This window comes from Monodelphis domestica, chromosome 4, assembly GCF_027887165.1.
Source record: "Monodelphis domestica isolate mMonDom1 chromosome 4, mMonDom1.pri, whole genome shotgun sequence".
NCBI classification, from domain to species: domain Eukaryota; kingdom Metazoa; phylum Chordata; class Mammalia; order Didelphimorphia; family Didelphidae; genus Monodelphis; species Monodelphis domestica.
In genome coordinates this window covers 140,337,454-140,356,839 of record NC_077230.1, presented here as the reverse complement: position 1 = coordinate 140,356,839, position 19,386 = coordinate 140,337,454, and the positions used below count along the sequence as shown (strand labels likewise).

Below are 19,386 nucleotides of genomic sequence, written 5' to 3'. Positions count from 1 at the left end.
TACTAAATTGTGTTCTCACACTCAGGTGTGAGATTATAGGGTGAGATTATCTCACCTTGGTGAGATTATAGGGAATTCTGGGAAGTACCAAGGACTTCTGGGGATTGAAGTCTGGGATTCAAATCTCCATTTTACAGGTCCACATGTGGCCCACAGCCCTGCTCAATAGCCTGAATCATATTAAAATGCATTGAGGAAATATTTATCAAAATACATAAAAATACAACAAAATATGATTTATATTAGTGTATGGTTTTCTAAGTCGATCTGAAGCCTTCAGGTATACTTATTTATAATATACTAGGCTTCATTCCTGTTTAAGTTTGATACCAATACTATAGAATATGGGATTTTAGCTGAGACTTAAAGGAAACCACAGCATCCAGAAGGTAAATATGAGGAAGGAGAATATTCTACATATGGGAGATAAGCAAAAAAAAAATGCCCAGAGCTAAAAGATAGAGTGTCTTGTTTGTGGAACAGCATGAGTGTCTTTAAATCAGAGTCACGGTGGAAAATAAGGCAAGAGTAAAAATGTGGGAGTAGGGTGGAAGCAGGGAGGAACTCAGTTATGAAGGGCTTTGAATACCAATTAGGAATATGTATTTGATTTTAGGGGATATTGGGAAGTATATTGTTTAGTGTGTGTGTGTCTGTGTGTGTGTGTGTCTGTGTCTGTGTGGTAAAGGGAAATTGAGGGGAGTGATGTAGTCAGAGCTACACATGAACAAATGAAGGATAAATTTGAACAGAGAGAGACTTGGGGTAGCAGATCAACCAGGCAGGTTATTGCAATAGTCTAGAAATGAGATGATGAGGACCTGCACCAGAGTAGTCCCAGCATCAGAGGAGAAGAGGGTGTGTATTCCAGAGATGTTACAAAGATGAAATTGACAGACTTTGGCAAAAGATTAGGTATGGGAATGAGAGCTAGTGAACAGTCTAGGATGATACCTAGGCAGTCTTGGGATCCCAGAGAATGATGGCACTCTTGATAGTAATAGGGACTTTTGGAAGGATGGAGGATTTAGGAGAAAAGATAATTCAATTTTGAACATGTTGAGTTTAAGATGTCTGCTGGATATCTGCTTGGAGATCTTTGAAAGGCAGTTGGAGATGTGAAATTGGAGTTCAGGAGAAAGGTTGGGGCAGGATAGGTAGATTTGACAATGATCAGCTTCAAGATCACTAGCAAATTAATCTTAAAGAGATAAGAGTAAAGAACTCAGAACAGAGTCCTAAGGATACCCAAGGTTAAAGGGAATGGCCTGGAGGAGAATCAAAGGGTATTTGAAAAGGAGTGGTCAGGCATGTATGAGAACCAAGAGAGATGGATAAAACAAAAATCTAGAGAGAAGGGAGTAGCAAGGAGAAGGTGATAAACAGTGCCAAAGGCTACAGAGTAGTCAAGAAGAATGAAGATTAAGTAAAAGACACCAAATGTGGCAATTGAGTAGTTTTGGAGAGACCAGTTCCTACAAAAAGATGAGGTCAAAAGTCAGATTCTTAGGGGTTAAAAAGTGAGTGACATAAGAGAAAATGAAGTAATCTATTTAACTGGATTAATATTTAACAAGTGCCTACTACTTGAAGAATATTAGATTAGATAACTTCAATTAAGAGCTATTAAACGGAGATAAAACCTAGAACTCTGACCTCATAAAGTATATAATTTGGAGGGGACGTGACAAATAATTATGGTACAAATTAATACATGTGTTTAAAAGTGAGGTATAAATTTCACTTTGTGATAGTCTAAGAACAAAAAGACTATTAGTTATAAAAAGGGAGGTTTTGTTTGATCAGAGAAAGCTTCATTTAGGAGATGGCATTTGAATGGAGCTTTAAAGGGTTGGTAGACATTTAATAGGTAAAGGGGTATGGTGTGGTGGTGTGGGGAAAGGAAGAAACTAGGAAAACCTGTGGCACTAAACTTATTTGTAGATATGGCAACTGAAACCTCTCCATATTCCTAATGACTTTCCATTGCTCCACATAAATTTTAGGGACCATTTCCAGGCTACTTCCCATTGTTTTAGGAGATGGCAAGGCAGTTCAGTTGTTTCTCAGTTTACTCTTTATAGATCTGTGTGGAGGGAATTAAATCACACCCAGTCCAGGTTAAACCATGTTAGGCTGAGTAGATCAGCATTAATAGTGGAATCTGAGCAAAATTAAGATTTACTACTTAAAATCTGACTCATAGTAACTAGCCTCTACATCTTTTCTACTTTTGTGGACAAGACTTATCTTAAACTAATCTGTTAAATTTAATTACCATTAGAAATTAAATTCCCATAAAAATGAAAAATTACATTCCTTATTGATTTGAAATCAACAGTAGCAACTCTTTAAAATGAAAACAGAACAAAAGCCAGATAGTTCTAACCTTTCTCATTTCAGAATAAAGTATATATATATATATATATATATATATATATATATATATATATATATATATATATATATATAGGCTTTCTATTCTTGCTATTTTATATTTTATTGACAAAGAACTTGTCACAGCATAAAAATGGTTGTGGGAAGGGAGTAAATGAGAAGATTTTCATTTGACACCTTTCTCTCTAGAATTCTCAAACTATTATTTCTTTGTTTTTCCAATTCTCTGGATTTTTATCAGGTTTTGGCATTACAGTAAATGTACTCTATTTTCAGGACATGTGCTTTTCACCTGATGTGTGTTTCACCTTAGGCCCATTTTGATAAATTCTGCATTTTCACTATAAAATTTGAAAAAAAAATGAGAGCTCTTCTAGCACTTCTTCCTTCAGAAAAGAGACAAAAAGTGATCTCAAATCCCCTCTTTAGTCACATGATGACACTAAAAATATCAGTTCTTGTCAGGGAATGGAAAAGGTCTTTTTTAAAAATGATTCCCCCCACAATTAAAAGAAGCATCCATCACAAAACTTTGAGCTATCCTACTACCTTCACATGCATACATGCACACACACAAACACACAAAATAAAAAACACAGAGAACTCCCTTGAGAATCTTTTATCTTCTCCTCATTTCTCAATACCTTTTCCATAGCCATGTCTCCTAGACATTACTTTTTAAGTTGAATATATGAGCTTAGTTCCTTTAGAGTCATAGCAACTACTACTGCTACTATGACTACTAGCTACTATTTATATTGGATTCTAAGATTTTTTAAGTATTTTGCAAATGTTATCTTCTTTTATATTCACAATAACTCTGGGAAGTAGGTGCTATTATTGCCCCCATTTTACAGTTGAAGAAACTGAAATAGGCAAAAGTCAAATGGTCAATCACGGCTTTATAGCTAGAAAGTATTTGAATCAGGATTTGAACTAAGGTTTTCCCTACTCCAGGTCCAGCACTTTATGCCTAATGCAATCTATCTGCCTCAACTAAATTGACAGAGAAGCCTTTATTGCTTCTCATTCATAATTGCTCATTGATGATACCAATTGCTTTGATCTATTTTCCCTCTACTTGATGGGGTGGGGTGGGAAATAAGGGGAAGAGTCAGATGAAGGAGATGAGGAAGATTATTTTTGGTGATATTAAAGCTATGTTCTCCATAGAGATGGAGTGATTAGACTCAATAACAAAGTGCAAAGAATAGACTATTTCTGGAGAAAGGGGTGTCTGAGTGTCTGTTTTCTCATCTGCTAAATGGAAATAATACTATTTCCTCCTAATACTTAACAAGATCATTGTGAGAGAAACTATTTGTAAAAGAATCTTCAAAGGTGAGGTATTGTTATCAAGGAGTGCATTTAAAGTGATTCAACATCAAAGATGTTTTAACATTCTGTGTTTTGTATAATAAATATATATGTTCATGAAATGACATTAGTACTAAAGAGTCCTTTTTCAGGGTAATTGAAAGAAGATATGGGTGAAAATATATTGATTACAAACTGAGTAATCAGTTTGAACACTGTTTTTACCCAAACCTTAGATATCTGATCTTCTTTTCCTTATCTTGCTAATATATTCTAGGTTGTCTATAGTGGGAAAGAACTGAACCATCCCTTTGGATTGTCACATCATGGGAATTATGTGTTCTGGACGGACTACATGAATGGCTCCATCTTCCAACTTGATTTGATGACCAGTGAGGTGACACTGCTAAGACAAGAAAGACCGCCTTTGTTTGGACTTCAGATATATGATCCTCGTAAACAGCAAGGTATAGAGGAATAAAAAAAAAACAACAAAAACAACTTCAATAACATTTCCTTTGAATTTCATACCAAATTATATTTTTTAGTAGTTATAGAAGGGCTTAAATTTGAAAACACTGTTTAAGTTTTATGATAAAAGGCTTTGGCTTACTTCAAAGTCATTCAAATTCAGGACCATGCCACCAGAAAAAAATCATTAAATTTTGTTTTAGATAGTTGGGGTAAATAAATAGCTCAAGATATTATATTTGAGTGAAATAATGAGGTTTTCTACCATTCTTTTTAAAATCATTGAACCTGAAAAATAACAATTCTTATTGTCATATGATGATTCTCTTGAGTTTTTCAAGAGCATAAGAGCTAAAAGTTTCCTAGTAAGGAAAATTTTTTTGAAGAGAATGGAAAAACTTTAGGAAAAGTGATAGACATTTGAAGGGGAATATAAGTATAATATTTTAAAAAGAAATGAGTATCTTAATGGTGTTTAGCTTTTCATTTAACTGATTAGCTTCTTTGTTGATTGTTTTAAAATGCTAGTTTTTAATGCTGGCTAAAACTGATGAATTCTCTTATTTGATAGCTAACAAAGTGTTAAGTAGGGGTTTCTAAGATTGATTAACTCAAAATAGAAAAAGAGAATAAAGAATTCCCTTTCACAATGCAAAGTTCATAAATTTACTTTCTGGTAGTGAATAGCATTTTTTATCATGGGTCTTTTGGAAATGTTTTGGATGATTACCTGGATCAGAATAGTTATCTTTTTTTTTTAACCCTTATCTTCTCTCTTAAAATTGATTCTAAAGATCAGTAAAGGCTAAGCAATTGTGGTTAAGTGACTTGCTCAGGATCACACAGCTAAGAAGTGTCTAAGGTCAAATTTGAACCCAGGAACTCTCATCTCTATGTCTAACTCTCAATTGACTTAGCCACCTATCCCACTCCATCTAATAATAAGACTTTATGGGGCAGAAATATAACTTAGGAATTCCTAAGACAAAAAAGGAAATGTATACAAAAGTAACTTACTAGAGCCTCTAATTAAAAACTCAAGATTATAGTAATAATTCAGTATATGTTAAAATAAATTCTCTCATAAGGTTGTCTTTATGGAAGTGAAGTAAAAAATGGAGATAATTATCTGAAGAATTCTGGTTAGACAAAAATTATTCATAGCATCAGAAGATCATAGATTCAGAGTTATAAAATGTCTTGGGGTTCACCTAGTTCAACACTCTTTACAGAAAAGGAAATGGAGGCCAAGACAAGTGAATGATCATATGGAGACAAAAAAGATGACATTATATGAAATAATAGAAAACTAAGAATAGAAAACAAAATTATAAGATGTATTCTACTTTTTTATCCCGAAATATCTTTTCTACACTAACAAGAAGGAAAGAATATGAACCTGACATAGCAAAGATTAATCAGAATGTATTTGCATATAAAACTTCCCCAGTTAAAATATTTTGAAAACATAAGTGAAAGAAAGTATGATTATGATCTTTAGACAAACTCACAATCATGTATATAAAACTGGGTTTTGCCTTTGTATAGACATGGACCATGATCTGCCCAATGGAATTAAAGAAGAACAAATCTGTAAAAATTAAATCAAAGAATAAAGACATGATTGGCTGTGTCTTAGTAATGGAGAACAGATAATTTGTAAATCTCTATAATTAAACCATACTTGCTTAGCTTTACTTTAAAAATCATATAATTTAAGTCATAATATATTAACTTTATCTAGTGAAGACTGGTTAATTATTATTTATCAAGATAGACAAATCAGTTAATCATCTTGGTTATTTGTCCCCATGTTCATGGCCAACAATTACCTCTTGCTGTCAACCAGAAAAACTGAGTCATTTTTGAATGTGGTATAACATTATTTGGGTCAGTATCAATAGTTTAAAATATTTAAAATAGATTAAAATTTTCTTTCCAGTTTGACTGTCTGCATTGATCCAAATGAGATGTTTGTGATTTAGTTTTTATGTTAACATTATTTCAAGTATTAAACATTTGTTGAAAAGTATATATTGTTACTTGTATGACAAATGTAAGTTTATTACTTATTGCACTATGAATTATTTTTATGAAGGACAAAATGGTACTACTTGGAAATGAACCTTGAATTATGTAAGAATTTTCATTACTTGATATGAATGTATAATGTATAACCTGTATAATGCCTCTCTTTCACCCAATGGCACTCAATAAACAAACAAACAGACAAACAAATAGATACATAGATAAATAAATATTAATGGATTGCAGTTACACAATTTTTTAAATCATATAGGTTTTTAGTAGAAGGTTGTTAGAGTGATCAAATATTTTTAAAGTTTCAATGAATCTTGAAAGATCAACTGACAGGGACAATAAAACAATTACTTTGGTTGACTATGAATATTAGTTACAATATTCCTTCTTTTTTCTTTCCTTTCCCCTTTCTATTTCAACCTCCATCTTTTTTCTTTTCTATTGTGTACAACTTTAAATTTACTTAACATTTCCTCATAGGACTTCTATTTCATATTTGATCATTCTTGTGCTTCTCTGGACCTTTTCAGTTTTTCCATGACCTTTAAAGAACTAGTTGTCTAAACCTAGACATAGTATTCTAGGAAGACCGGAGTGAATTAAAGAATATAGGGAAAGGTGCAAATGCTAGTCATTGTCCCTTTTTAATCCTGATATCTTTTGATACAAATGCAGTTTTAGCCCATCATTCACCAAATTTATTTTCTTTCTTCATTTTCTATCCTTCAGAACACCATCTTAAAAAAAAAAAAGAACCTTACCTTCATCTGAGAATCAATACTGTATTTTAGTAACTATGGAAAATATTCTAAATTAATCAATTAAATAAAATTTTTCAAATTAAAAAATACTGTATATTGGTTCCAAGGGAGAAGAGTGTTAAGGGCTAAGCAATGGGGGTTAAGTGACTTGCCCAGCTAGGAAGTCTCTGAGGCTATGTTTGAACCTAGGACCTCCCACCTCTGAGCCTGGCTCTCAATCCACTGAACCACCCAGCTGCCATGCCCCCCCAGATAACCATCTTTAAAAAAAAGTATTTAATACACCTGTATCATTGTTGTATCTATTATGAAATTACAAAGGCAAAAGAACAAAATGTATTCCCTTTCCTCAGTGATTCTTCACTGATAAAGAATACACAGAAAAAGGACAACTATTTAAAAATTCAAAGAAAAAGTGAGAATACATACAAAAACCAACAAAAGGAAAGTAGGTGGCCAAGGAAACTCCTGCTCCTTTTCAGGTTATTATTATCAACATGATGATGTTGATAATAGTAACACTAATGATAGCAATATCTAACATTTATGTAGCACTATAGGCTCTAGAGAACATGACATTTTTATTTCATTTGATGCACATAAAAACTCTGTGAGGTAGGCATTATTATTGCTCCCATTTTATATATGAGGATACTGAGGCTTAGAGAGGTTAAATGGCTTGCCCAAAGTCACACAACTAGTAGATATTTAAGACAAGATTTGAACTTAGGTCTTCTAAACTCCAATTCCAGCATTCTCATACACTGTGCCATCTAATTGCCTTACCTATAAAATGTTAATGATCTCCCTATCATTTTTTTTAGGCAAACAACTGAAAGGAATATATTTGACAAACTTTATTCATTCAAATGAACTAGTATTTCCCTGAATTTATTCCACTGCAGTTTTCCTAAAAATAAGTGTGTGGAATCAGAGAATTATAGATTTTGACTTGTAGCTCTATCAACAATCCCTCATACAAGCAGTTACTCGAACACCCCTTGGGAATGGGACTCATAATTGCTTAAGGTAGTACATTCTATTTTTAAGAAATATTATCTCATGTTGAGCTGAATTTGTAGGGTCAGATTCCACCTGTGTGTTCTATTTCAGTCTTCCTGTATCAGACAAAATAAGTTCTTCCTAAAATAACAATCTGATAATTCCATGTATTTGAAAGAAAGTCCTGAATCTTCTTTCCTAAATATTTTCACTTAGTAAAGCAAATCCTTGAATAGAATATAGTCATACAATCTCTTTAATGCAATGATCAGTTCACTGTTCACAGATCATTTGCACTCAGTTTTCTATAGTCATGACTTATTAACTATAACACAATTATATAAGTATAGTATTAACTTTAACAGGTTTGGTGGTGAAAGAATAACATGAACTTACCTGATCTCTATTCTAGTATCCATTTTACCAAGTATGAGGCAGATTCTATAAAGTATGGGATTATGATCCTTTTCACTTAATTTTTTGGAAGGAAGTTCCAAATTTGTCTTTAGGGAGTGGGTTGTAAGTCTGTATCCTCAGTCCTGACATGGTGCATGGCCACACAATACATAGCAGAGCATCTGGAATCCTTCAGAAGGATGTGGAAGGGTGAGCTAGAACTTGCAATATCTATGTCATGAGTAACTTTAAGCCTCAAAAGGGAACCATCCCTTTCCACTACATGGATTTACATCCTAACAGTGTTCTCATTTTCCTCTTGATTTCCCATCTATTCAGTAATATCTATAAGGACACATGGCTGCTTTTGGTCCCACACGTAGGCTTATGAAGGGACAAGCATGTTTCTTGGGTCTGTGGATTGCTCAAGAAGTCAACAAAACTCTCTGAAACACCTTAATACATTAGGAAGTTGGATGATGCTTTCTGTCCTCAAGGAGTACATGTTCTGTGAGGAAGGTTTTGAGGAAAGACAGTATGTACAAATACATACAAAACGAATGTCAGGCGATCTTCAGGTTAAGCACACAAACCTGGGAAAGAAGAGTGACTAGATCATGGAAGAGCTAATAATACAGAGGGTGGTGCTTAAGCTGAGTTTTGGAGGAAAATTGTGGGAGATGATGAGGGAGAAGATGAGGACACAATACATCCCAGGTATGCACAGCAGCAAGCACAGAGGCATAACCAAGGCAAACTGAATGCAAAGTATGCAAATAGAAGGTCAGTTGCAACAGGACACTTACCAAAGAGTACCTGAGAGTCTCTGGCACCAGCTCTTATTAATAGCAGCTGGATGCAAAACAGAAACAGCCATTGATAGATGTTATATAGTTGAACTACTTCATCTCTAATCTCTTCCTTGAATTGTAATCTCTGACTCCACTTTCCCTTTAATCTTTCCTTTTTGTTAATGTTGCATTTGGTTAGGATGGATAGATATACTTATATTTGAGTCTTTTGTTATTATTTGTAAAAAATATTCATATTATATGATACCTACTTCGTATTTCTTTGTTTTGTTTTGTTCTGTTTTTTTAAACTCTGACCTTCTGTCTTAAAATCAATACTATATATCCATTCTAAGGCAGAAGAGTAGTAAGGGCTAGGCAATGGGGGTTAAGTGACTTGCTCAGGAACACACAGCTAAGAAGATTACAAGGTCAAATTTAAACCCAGGACCCCTTGTCTTTAGGACTGGTTCTCCATCCACTGAGCCACCTAGTTAGCCTTTTCCATTTTTCTTAACAAGGTCCTTATCTATCTTATATATGTAGCTCTGTAGATTGAAAACCTATACACTGAGGCTTTATTTTTTTTCTCCAAAAGAATTCAGAAATAAGGCGGGCAAGCAAATTTAGCAGGATATTTTACTGAACAACATACATACATACATACATATATATATATATATATATATATATATATATATATAGTATTAAGCTTATTTAACATTCATTAAGTCTTTTACTGGAGAAGGATGCATCAAGGAGATCATTTTCAAGTTGGGGGTCTTTTATTTAAGATTATGACAGTCTTGGGGGAAGTTGGGTAGCTCAGTGGATTGAGAGCCAGGCCTAGAGATAGGAGGTCCTAGGTTCAAATCTGGCCTCAGATACTTCCCAACTGTGTGACCCTGGGCAAATAACTTAACCCCCTTTGCCTAGCCCTTACCACTCTTCTGCCTTGGAAACAATACATAGTATTGATTTCAAGACGTCAGGTAAGGGTTTAAAAAAAAAAAGATTATGACAGTCTTCCCTTCAATGAATTGAATTTGACCTCAGAGTAACTTTTTGGGCTGCATTTCACCATTGCCAGTGAAGCCAGTTCTGTTTGAAACCCAGTAAGTGCCTATATCATAATAACAATATCTTTGCTTTTTTGTTTTGTTTTGTTTTGTTTTTAACCAGTTTTTAAGTAGCTCAATGACATATCTGGAGACTGATGGCTGTATGTGGACAAATCTCTGACTGGACAATCAAAAGGATGTTTGAGGGAAGGATCCTTACTAATCTTGTAGAAAATACTATGACCCTTTTCTCAAAGATGGAGGGGAAAATGAAGTACCCAGATTTCTCTTATGCTACTGGTTTATGCTATCCTGCCATTTCCCTTTCTTTTTCCCATAATTTAGAGGAAATGTAAAGGTTACATTTGACAGAAAAGTTAAATTGCAGAGCCTCTTGAAAGGTTGAGATATTAGTGTGGGCCTATTATATACTGGCAGTTGTCTTTCCTTTCTTCACTTTATTACAATCCTTTGGGAAGCTGTAATGCATAATTTAAACAAACGCTTGTGGCTTTGTCATAAAAAATATGAAGAGTTCTTTGATACTTGGCATGTGTAGGTGGGGCTAGGAATAGGTCTTATAAATGTATATAAAACATATGTAAATGCCAAGGTATCAGAGCTCCCTTCATCTTATTGAAATCCATTTTTGTCCAATCCTAACACTTTTGTCAATAGTTCTTTTCTAATATAGTACCATTTATTCCTCCCTAGCATTATTCCTAAATTTGATTCCTCAGCTGTCTGTAAAATCTTTCCTCTTTCCTGGATACCTCTGCAGATCAACCCAAAGATAGTTGTCAATTTCCCTATTGCTCTTGTGCCTAGAATTAGAATTCCTGCAGTTCTTTTCCTGATTGATTTCTGTCTCACAGATGGGCTCATTCTCATTGTGGTATAGTGGGAAAAACACTGACTTCAGAGTCAAAGGATGTGTGTTGAAATTCTTCCTTTGACACATAACCTGTGTGACTTTTGGACAAGTCATTTCACTACCCTAGAACACAATTTCCTTATTAGTTAAAAATGGGATTTGGGCCTTATGATTTCTGAAGTGCCTTCAGGTTCTAGATTTATTCCCCTATGATTCTATACCAACTAAGAGTAAATTCTGACATATATATTTCATATTTTATGCTATTTTCCAGTTATATATTAGCCTGCTTTTTGTTGTTGTTACCATGTCATACTTATTTTCATATGTCAGTCATATCTCTTTTAATTTGTAAGCTAAGAAATTTTCAAAATAAGCTCTATGACCCTATGGAATTCCCTTTTTAGAAGATGATGCTTCTGAAGAAGATAATGATCTTTTAATTGTTTAGAATATTTCATAAGCTACGTTTTCAACCTGAGAGAAAAACTATGATTTTGGATTTAACAAGAATGTTTCTTGAGGAATTCTGGGGGGTGAAGCCAAAATGGTGGAATAATCTGGAGCAGTTCAAAGCCACCATGAGAATCCTCTCTAACCAAGATGAAAATATCACTACAAAACAAATACAGGAATGGATGAACTAACAAGGAAATAAAACAACTTGCAAGAAAAGAAAAACCCAAGATGTAGGCAATGAAAAACTGGGGCACTGGGGTAAGAAGAGAGCAAAGCCACCAAGAAGCTGTAGAAGGAAGGGAGGAACAAGCCAAGAAAAAGCCACACCCCTCTACCCTACATCTACTGTCCTCTATTCTGGAACCTATGCTTCAGCCAATATCCAGATCCTGATTTACTGCCTGGGAAAATAGTGATACAAACCAATACATACCCCTTGAAATTTCATACCTGTGGAGAAGTTCAGAGTCCCAGCCCAGGCAATTCTAGTCTGGGCTTGAGATAAAGACTTAGTTCACAATTTGGGGTGGTTGATAGTATTAAGTATTAAGTATAGATTTTTTTTTACCAAAAGCTCAGGGAAAAGCTCCAAAACAGGACAATCAATGGTGTAACTAAATGGATCAAGTACAGGGTGAGACAGTGAAACCAAAAACTTCAGCCTAAGCCAGGGCTAAAATTTGATCAGCCCCTAACCAGATCAAGATCAGAGTGAGAACAAAAGTTTACATAAAATCCTGAGGCAAGTCTTTCAGATATTAGCATCTCAAATATCAATTGAATCATCAGGGGGAGAGGGCTCTCAGATCTCTTAGCCCTCAGACCATTACATTATCCCCCAAGCCTACCAATAATTAGATAGGAAAAATGAGCAAACAAAAAAGAATATACTTAACTATGAATAATTTTTATGAAGACAAAGAGAAAGGTACAGACACATAAGGGGGAAGTAAAAGCAAAGGAAGCACAAAGTCCAAAGGAAAAATTATGTATTGGATACAGATTCTGGAAGAACTCAAAAAGAACTACAAAAAGAAATTATGAGAGGCAGAGGGAAAGTGGAAAAGAGAAATAAAAATGATGCAAGAAGAAATGGGCCAGGAGGCAGCTGGGTAGCTCAGTGGATTGAGAGCCAGGCCTAGAGATGGGAGGTCCTAGGTTCAAATCTGACCTCAGACACTTCCCAGCTGTGTGACCCTGGGCAAGTCACTTGACCCCCATTGCATATCCCTCACCACTCTTCTGCCTTGGAACCAATACACAATATTGATTCCAAGATGGAAGGTAAGAGTTTAAAAAAGAAGAAGAAATGGGTCAATTGAAAAAGGAGAACCAAAAACTGACAGAGGAAAATCAGATCTTAAAAATCAAAATTGACCATCTAGAAACTAATGATATTATGAGAAATCAAGAAAAAATAAAGCAGAATCAAAGGAATGAAAAAAAAACAAACAAAGGTAAACATGAAATATTTTATTGATAAAAAATGAACATAGACAACAGATCTAGGAAAGAGAATTAGAGAATTATTGGACTACATGAAAGTTATGATTCAGAAAAAACCTTGAACATCATATGACACGAAATTATCAAAGATAACTGCCCAGATAACCTAAAAAAAGGAAATAAAGTTGAAATTGAAAGAATTTCAAGTTCAACTCCAGAAAGAAATCCTCAAATGACAACTTCCAGGAATATAATAGCTTAATTCAAGTCCCAAAGAAAGAAATAATTCAAGCAGGCAGAAAGAAACCAACAGTCACTAGAGGCTACTATACACCAAAGGATCAAAAGACATGGGATATGATATTCAGGAAGGCAAAAGATTTAGGGTTAAAATCCAGAGTAACCTATTCAGCAAAATTGAATATATTCTTTCAGGGGAAAAATATGAACATTCCATAAGATAGAAGATTTCTAAGCATTCCTGAGGAATAAGCCAGACCTAAACAAAAACTTTAAAGTCCAAACATGAGAAACAAAAGAAGCCCAAAACATAAATAAGAAAGAAAAAATTTAAAGGACTCATTAAAAGTCAAAATGTTTATATGTTTACAAGGAAAGAGGATTTCTATAATTCTCAAAAATTACTCTTAGTAGTAAAGATGATTGAAGGAATTTATTCAGAAAGAAGATGAAGAAGTAAGCTGATTATTATAATATGCTATGGAGCAATATGTATATATGATATGATATGCATGCAAATGAATGATATCTAAAAAAATCAGTCAGAAGCTTGAAAGAGAGGGTTGAATTGAGAGATAAGGGAAGGAAGAGATAGAAGGAGGCGAATTATATACAATAAAAAGAAAGAGGTAGATAAGGGTGGTAACAGGAAATGCTAAAACTTTACTCTCATCCTAACTGACTCAAAAAGGGTAAAACAAATGTACTCTGTGGAGTATAGAATACTATATTACCCTAATCAATGGGGTATGGAATTCTATCTTACCCCATAGAGAAATAGAAGGGGAATAAGACAAGGGAAGAGGGAGGCAATTGGAGGGAAGGGGGAAAGAAGGAGGTGGCAAAAATAAAAACCACTAGTGAGGAAGAACAGATAGAAAGGGAATAGAGCAGGATTTAAAGGAGGTAATATGATGAAGGGCAATATACAGTAATCAAAATGGTAAATGTGAATGGGATGAACTCATCCATAAAACAGAAGTGGATAGCAGAGTGTATTAATAACTAGAATTCCAATATCTATTATTTATAAGAAACACATTTGAGTCAGGGTTACACACAGACTCAAGGTAAAAGGTTGAAGTAAGTCTTCTAAAGTAAAAAAAAAAGAGGAACAATAATGATACTAGAAAAAGCTAAAGTAGAAATTGATCTGATTAAAAGAGATAAGGAAAGAAATTACATTTTGCTAAAATGGTATTATAAACAATGAAGTAACATAATTACTAAGCATTTATGTACCAAATGGTATAGCATCTGATTTCTAAAGAAAAAAATTAAAGGAGCTCAAGAAAGAATAAGATTGTAAGACCATATTTCCCTTTTCAGGACTAGATAAATTGAACCAAAAAATAAACAAGAAAGAAGTAAAGGAAGTGAATAAAATACCAGAAAAATGAGCATTAATAGATATCTGGAGAAAACTGAACAGGAATAAAACAAATATAACTTCTTTTCAGCATGGTACATATACAAAGATTGACCATGTACTACGGCCTAGAAATATTACGTACAAATGCAGAAAAGCAGAAATAAAAAATGTAACATTTTGAGATCATAATGCAGTAAAAAATTATAATTAACAAGGCTCCATGGAAAGGCAAATTTAAAATTGATTGGAAACTAAGTAATCTAATTCTTCAAAACTGTGGGTCAAAAAAGAAGTTATAGAAACAATTATGGACTTCATTAAGGAGGATGATAACAAGGAGACGACATGTTAAAATCTATGGGATACCACCAAAGCAGTACTAAGGGGAAAATTCATCTCTCTGAATGCTTATATCAACAAAATTGAAAGGAAGTAGATCAATAAAATTGGGCTTACAATTTAAAAAACTAGAAAAGGAACAAATTAAAAATCCCCAGATAAAAATTAAATTAGAAATCTTAAAAGTTAAAGGAGAAATTAATCAAATTGAAAGTAAAAGAACCATTGAACTAATAAATAAGACCAGGAACTGTTACTTTAAATAAATAAATAGAATAGGTAAAATACTGATTAATCTAATAAAAAAAGAACAAAGAGAAGCAGATTAACAGTATCAAACATGAAAATTGTGATCTCATCTCTAATGAAGAGCAAAATAGGGTAATTATTAAGAACTATTTTGCCCAATTATATGGCAATAGACAATCTAGGTGAAAAGGGTGAATATTTACAAAAATATAAATTGCCGAGGTTAATAAAAGATAAAATAGAATACTCAAATAATCTTATCTCAAAAAAAGAAATTGAATAAATCATCAAGGAACTTCCTAAGAAAAAATTCCAAGGGCCAGATGGGTTCCTAAGTGAATTCTATAAAACATTTGAAGAACAATGTTAATTAATCCCAATATTATGCAAACTATTTGGCATAATAAGCCAAGAATTCCTACCAAATTCCTTTTATGACACAAATAGGGTACTGATTCCAAAGCCAGGCAGAGAAAAATAAAAAGAACTATAGACCAATCTCCTTAATGAATATAGTTGCAGAAATCTTAAATAGAATACTAGCAAAAAAACTAAAGGAAGTTATCACAAGGAATACTCACTATGATCTGGTGGGATTTATACCAGGAATGCAAGGATAGTTTATTTTTAGGAAAACCATCCACATATTTGACCATATCAATATTCAAACCAACAGAAATCACATGAGTATCTCAATAAATGCAGAAAAGCCTTTGTCAAAATACAACACCCATTCCTATTCAAAATACCAGAAAGTAAAGGAATAGAAGACCCATTCCTCAAAATAATAAACTGTATATATTTAAAACCATCAGCAAGTATCATCTGCAATGGGGACAAATTAGATGCATTCCCAATAAGAACAGGATTGAAGCAAGGATGCCCATTATCATCTATATTATTTAATATTGTACTAGAAATACTAGTAGTAGTAATTAAAGAAATATTAATTGAAGGGATTAAAGTAAGCAACAAGAAAATTAAGCTATAACTCTTTGCAGATGATTTGATGGTATTCTTGAATCCTAGAGAGCCGGCTAAAAGGCTATTGGAAATAATTAACAACTTTAGCAAAGTTGCATGGTACAAGATAAACCCATATAAATCAACAGCATTTCTATATATTTCCAACAAAATGCAGAAGGAGGAGTTAAAAAGAGAAACTACATTTAAAATCACTCAAGACAATATGAAATATTTAGGAATCTACCAAGACAAATACAGAAATTATATAAACACAACTACAAAACACTTCTCACACAATTAAAAGTAGATCAAAATAATTGGAAAAACATTAATTGTTCATGGATAAGGAGAGCTAACATAATAAAAATGACAATCTTACCCAAATTAATTTACTTATTCAGTGCCATACCTATCAAATTACCAAAAAACCTTTTTTTCATAGAATTAGAAAAAAAAATTATAATAAAGTCCATCTGGAAGAACAAAAGATCAAGAACATGGAGGGAAATAATGAAAAAAAAAGTGAAGGATAGGGGCCTAGCATCATCAGATCTTAAACTGTACTATAAAGCAGTGGTCATCAAAATATTATGGTATTGGGTAAGATACAGAAGGGTGGATCAATGGAATAGAATAGAGGTAAATTACCTCAGAAAACTAGTGTTCAGTAAACCCAAAGATCCCCACTTTTGGGAAAGAACTCACTATTTGTCAAAAACTACTGGGAAAATTGGAAAACAGTATGGGAAAATTAGCTTCAGATCAACATCTTACACCCAATACTAAGATAAATTCAAAATGGGTAATAAATATAAAGAATGAAAAATCATAAACAGATTAGGTGAACATTGATAAGTATACCTGTCAGATCTGTGAGAAAGGAAGGAATTTAAGACCAAGCAAAAGATAGAGAAAATTACAAAATATAAAATAATTGACTTTGATTATATTAAATAGGCTTTGTCCAAACAAAACCAATGCAACCAAAATTATAAGGAAAGCAACAAACTGGGAAAATATTTTTATATCAAAACTTTCTGACAAAGTTTTAATTTCTAAAATATATAAGGAGCTAAGTCAAATTTACAATAAAATCAAGTCATTTCCCAAACGACAAATGGTCAAGGGACATGAATAGGCAGTTTTCACATGATGAAATGAAAACTATCCATAATCACATAGAAAAGTCTTCTAAATTGCTCCTAATTATAAGAATGCAAATAAAAACAATTTCTGAGGTACCACCTTACTTTTAGCAGATTGGCAAATATGCCAGCAAAGGAAAGTGATAAATGTTGGAGGTGATGTGGTAAAATTGGGACACTAAAACACTGCTGGTGGAGTTGTGAATTGTTTCAACCATTCTGGAGGGCAATTTGGAACTATGCCCAAATTGTTTTAAAGGACTGTCTGCCCTTTGATCCATCCATAGCACTGCTAGTTTTGTACCCAAAGAGATAATAGGGGAAAATACTTGTACAAAAATATTTATAGCCTCGCTCTTTGTGGTATCAAAAAAATTATAAAATGGGGTTTGGGGATGTCCATCAATTGAGGAATGGCTGAACAAATTGTGGTATCTGAAGGTGATGGAATACTGTTGTGCTGAAAGGAATAATGAACTGAAGGAATTCTGTGTAACCTGGAATGACCTCCAGGAACTGATGCAGAGCGAGAGGAGAAGAACCAAGAGAATGTTGTACACAGAGACTGCTACACTGTGGCACAATTGAATGTAATAGACTTTTCTACTAGCAGTAATGCAATGATCCAGGACAATCCAGAGGAATTTATGAGAAAGAATATTATCCATATCCAGAGAAAGAACTGTGAAGTAGAAATGCAGAAGAAATACATATCATTGATCACATGGTTTTATAGAGATATGATTGGGCTTTGGATGTTAAAAGATCACTCTATTGCAAATAGGCTTGCTAGCCTCTGACCCTCACCTGACACCCAGCTCTCACTTGTGGCTCCTAGTAGCTGCTAGCATGTGGCAGCAGCCACACCCTGGGCAATGGCTTTGACAGGCCGGCTAAACCTTGTGAGGGTAGCCATCGGGTCATAGACCCCTGGTGAACCAGGGCTTTGCTCACCCAGCATGTGAAGACTGCTTCGGCGGAACAGGCGGAAGAAACCAATAAGAAAGTTCAACGGCTGAGATGGCGACGCAGCAAAGCACTGTGGAGTGCTCAGGGCGTGTTGGAGCACAAAAGATAACACGGCCATCCAATGCAGCTGAGGAAGTCTCCAGGTGTAATGACTTTTCGTGTCACTGGACCCAGGCTTCCAACACCGAGAGAGTGGGACTGTCTCTGTGCATTGACTTTTCCACTTAAATCTCCTTCACGCACAAGTATCTTTGTGCACGCATGCACAAAGACAATCGTCATTCTCGGCTTCCAAGAGACTACTACCACCACCATCTATTGCAAATATGAATAACATGGGAGTAGGTTTTGAACAATGATACATGTATAATCCAGTGGAACTGCTTGTCAGCTCTGGAAGGTGGGTTGTAAAGGGGGTAGGAAAAAAATCATGAATCATGTAACCATGGAAAAATATTCTAAATTAAAAAAAAATAAGAATATTCTCATAAATAATAGGTACTAAGATAGTTTATCTAGATTTCTCTGTTACATTATAATGGAACCAATGGTAATATCTCTTTTTCAGGTCATACTATTCACATATAAAATACATTTTTTAATGTCTGTAAAGTAGCAATATATTTCTAAACATTTAAAATTCATGCTTAGGACTGAGTGGTATGAATAACTCATGTCTTTGTAATTGAGAATTGAATGTTTAATGCCCTTTTTATAAATAGAATTGTATCCTAATATAATATTTTCAATATTTCCCCTTCTTTTTTTACTCTTCTAAATTCCTCACATTTCTTCTTTCTCCATTCTTGAATTAATTCTAATTTTCTAGAAGCTGGATGTTAGCAAAATTATTAAATGTGTGATTTATTCCTGTATAGTACATGGGATTGCCTAGACAGAAAGCCAGATAGTCCTGTGAAGTATTACATTTCTGATTACAGGGTCATGCAATAAACATGGCCATATCTGAATATAACTTGAAAATTAGGTTTGGGGTGCCATCTCTGTTGGAAGTAAAGTTGGAATTTGGAATAATTACTACTGTGTTCAGAGAATGATACTAAAAGATTATTCTGAATTATTAGCTTATC

General features: G+C 33.8%; 1 protein-coding gene across 7 annotated transcripts in view; it reads left to right on the top strand.

Annotated features, from left to right (window-relative positions):
* LRP1B (LDL receptor related protein 1B) overlaps window positions 1–19,386 on the top strand; it is a 2,480,145-nt gene that overhangs the window by 1,429,218 nt on the left and 1,031,541 nt on the right. For all 7 annotated transcript variants that reach the window (XM_007494117.3, XM_056797188.1, XM_056797186.1 and 4 more), the window contains one exon: window positions 3,992–4,181. In XM_007494117.3, the coding sequence (XP_007494179.2) occupies window positions 3,992–4,181 (190 nt within the window). The remainder of the gene's footprint in view (window positions 1–3,991; window positions 4,182–19,386) is intronic.